The sequence below is a fragment of the Mandrillus leucophaeus genome, unplaced genomic scaffold (assembly GCF_000951045.1).
Source record: "Mandrillus leucophaeus isolate KB7577 unplaced genomic scaffold, Mleu.le_1.0 Scaffold26, whole genome shotgun sequence".
In the NCBI taxonomy this organism is placed as follows: Eukaryota; Metazoa; Chordata; class Mammalia; order Primates; family Cercopithecidae; genus Mandrillus; species Mandrillus leucophaeus.
In genome coordinates this window covers 5,226,280-5,229,488 of record NW_012102698.1, presented here as the reverse complement: position 1 = coordinate 5,229,488, position 3,209 = coordinate 5,226,280, and the positions used below count along the sequence as shown (strand labels likewise).

At 63.2% G+C, this 3,209-nt stretch overlaps 1 protein-coding gene across 3 annotated transcripts in view; it reads right to left on the bottom strand.

The window, feature by feature from the left end:
* Positions 1-544: 544 nt before the first annotated feature.
* The window catches only part of TBC1D22A (TBC1 domain family, member 22A), a 472,727-nt gene continuing 470,062 nt past the window's right edge, over positions 545-3,209 (bottom strand). For all 3 annotated transcript variants that reach the window (XM_011984056.1, XM_011984058.1, XM_011984057.1), the window contains one exon: positions 545-1,134. In XM_011984056.1, coding sequence (XP_011839446.1) covers positions 1,006-1,134 — 129 coding nt within the window. In that variant the 3' untranslated portion in view covers positions 545-1,005. The remainder of the gene's footprint in view (positions 1,135-3,209) is intronic.

Here is a 3,209-nt window from a genome sequence, read left to right as displayed (position 1 = left end):
GGAACTGGTCCAGGGCGGAACCCGTCCACAGCGGAACCAGTCACACCTCCCCTACACCTGGCAGATCTGGACAAGGACAGCAAGCCTGGGGAGCTTCCAAAAGCTCATTCCACTTCCAGGCTGTGGTGAGAAGAGCACTGCGGTTCAGGGCTTTGATGACAGGGCCGCGACCCCCTACCCCGTCTGCCAGCCCAACATGGCCCAACAGCCTGGGTGGGTCTCCAGGGACTCTGTCTGAGGCCAGCCCCTACCTGCATGGTGGGGCCACTTGGCCCTGGACCTCAGGGAGGTGGGGGGTTTCCTCTTGTAAAAGAGGTTCGAGGTGGAAAGTAAGGCGATGGCGAGGCCTCCCTTTGCTCCCAGCCTTTGGTCCCACGGCCTCCCAGGCACTCGGCGGGTTCACGGGTCGGACTCCAGCCTTCAGCTTCCCAGCCACATGTAAACCAAGCAAGCAGGAAAACACACGGAGGGAAAGGGCCAGCAGCGGTGAAATATGGCTGCGAGGGGATCTCACAGCACAGAGACCCCAGGGCAGTGCAACGTCTCGGTCTAGATTTTGTCTATATTTTATTCTTTCACTCAACAGAATAGCAGTTTTGCATTTCAGAGTAGGTATGAGATGGCCACTGCCTTGTTCCGGCCCTGGAGACAGCGGGCCTCCCGAGAGGGTCGGCCTCCGAGGCTGCCCCGGACTGGGGGCTACAGGAGGCAGTCATTTGGCAAGGACACTGCAGGGAAAGGGCGAGGGGACCCCTGACCTGCCTCTGGCCGCCGAAGCCGGGGCCCTCCTCTGGCTCTCTTTGGTATCCCAGAAAACAGAGGCTGTCCCTGTCCTTGTCCGCCCTAGACCAAGCCTGGGGCCCGTCCTCGCCAGCTCCCCTGGAGGGTGCGGCCACCTTGCAAGGCCTTCTGGCAGCCCAGGACCAGCTCACAGGGGCCTACCAGCGGCCGGGCAGGTGGGGCGCGCGCCCGGGGCAGTGTGGCCAGCTGCAGGTGGGCCCAGCCTCACTTCTTATAGTGATTAGGGGCGTCGGCGAAGGCAAACTTGAGGCGGTAGGCCTCGGCCAGCAACAGGCTGATGTCCTCGTCATCCCAGTGGGCGGTGGGCAGGTTCTGGAGAAAAAGCAGCAGCTCCTGGGGAGAAAGACACAAGCCCAGGTGAGAGGAGGTGACCCACAGTGGAGGGCGGGTGACCCAGGAAAACTGGAGAGAAAGACACAAGGCCAGGTCAGAGGAGGTGACCCACAGTGGAGGGCAGGTGACCCAGGAAAACTCGCCCAGCCGGCAGCTGCTCCCTGCTCAAGCCCAGCAGGGCCCCAGGCCTCGTCCCACAGCCCCCGCCCCATCCCAGCAGCCAGGCAGGAGGCCCACTGCGCAGCTCCAGGTCTGACATCTGAGATGTCGTGGCAGGGGCTGCCCAGCGCTTCACTTAACTGAATCTCCTGCCCCTCAGGGGGAGACCCAGCTCTCGGGGCCCCGTTGCAGCTTTGCAGTCTCCGCCCAGAGGCTTCCCACTCCCCTAAAGCCTGTATCAGCCCAGGAAGTACCGCAGCACCCCTGGAACTGTCACAAAGCACAGACTTCTGTGCATCAGGAGACCCCTCCGGGCAGCAGCACAGTCAGCAAGTGAAGTCTACACATGTGGGGACCACAGAATGGAGCCAGCTCAGGCCCACCCCGGGAGCCCAGGAACACAGCAAAGCCCCACCCCGCCCCTCCTCCATGCTGCCTCGCACCAGTGGGTGGGGGTGCAGGACTCCACCAAACCCAGCTTCAGGTCCAGGTCCAACCTGGGGCCCTGGGACGATGACTCCACCCTGAGGCCCAGCTTCCTCCTCTGCAAAATGGGGCCACCGTTGCCAGCCTGTCAGGGCTGCTGGACAGACTGGGAAAACACTCACACAGCCAGCAGCACAGCCAGCACTGGGTGGGCACACACTGGGCTCACTGGGCATGCTGGGGAGACACACCACGCTCACTGGGCACACCAAGCGGGCACACTGGGTGGACACACAAGGCTCACTGGGCACACTGGGTTCAGTGGGCATGCTGGGCGGGCACATCGGACTCACTGGGCAGGAGCACTGGCTCACTGAGAGTGCTGGGTAGGCACACTGGGCCTATGAGGGTCACTGGGTGGGTTCACCAGGCTCACCAGGCACACTGGGCAGGTGCATTGGGCGCACTGGGAGTGCTGGGCGGGCTCCTCTGGCCTGCAGCTGGGCCGTGTCTCAGCTCAGGTGGGCTATGGGGGCACTGAGTCCCACCCCTAAAAGACACACGGGGTACTGTCTCCAGAGCTCATCTGGAAGCCTGCGGACACTGGGAGCTGGAGACTGACCTATGTCCACTGAGGCCAGGACGGGGAAGGAAAAGCACAGGTCCTTGGGGAACCCCCTCCACGATCACCGCCCGACAGCCCTGCCTCCCACATGACCACGCCCACATCCACAGCAGCTGGCGGCCCACCAAGGACAGGGCAGGTCTCGGGGGACCCCAACACACAGGGGGCTTGGCAGAAGTAGGGATCAGAGAGGGCTGAGTGGCCAGGACAGCCTCCTGGGGTGGGGGTTCTCAGAAGAGAAACGGGACCATCGGGTCAGGGCCAGCCCAAGCCCAGGCTCCGCATGAAGCTGGGCAGATTCCCTGAGGGAGGGGTCTACACTGCTCGGATGGCCCTGCAGGCTCTGGTCCTTGATAATTTGCCCCCGGGGGCCACCTGCAGGCTCCCCGGCTTCTCCTACCTCCCACCCCAAACGGAAGCTGGATCGTGGAAGTCAGGAAGGTGGCTGAGGAGCCCTGAGGGTGCTGGAGGGTGCCAGAACTGCCCTTCCCCAGATCTTAACAGGTGACAAGGGACAGGGAGGGCCACAGGCTCAGGATGCCCATGTCGCCTGCCTCGAGAAAACACAGTCCAGCAAGGCTGGCATGGAGGGGAATGGGGGGGTAGCTGGGCTCTGCAGTTCACATCCTGTCTCCTTGTCCAGGAGGTCTTGGGCAGGGGGCCTGGCTCTCCAAGCCACACTCTTCTTCATCTGGAGATAAGGATGGCAAGCTCTCTACATGGGCACAGCCAGGATGAGCTGAGCTGTGCAGGCACCGAGCCTGGAAGATGACCCAGGCTTACATCCTGGCTGTGCCGGAAGCTGTGGTCTGCGTGTCACCGGCCCCACCCTCACTGAGGCAGGCCCCTTGACCATCCCGGAGCC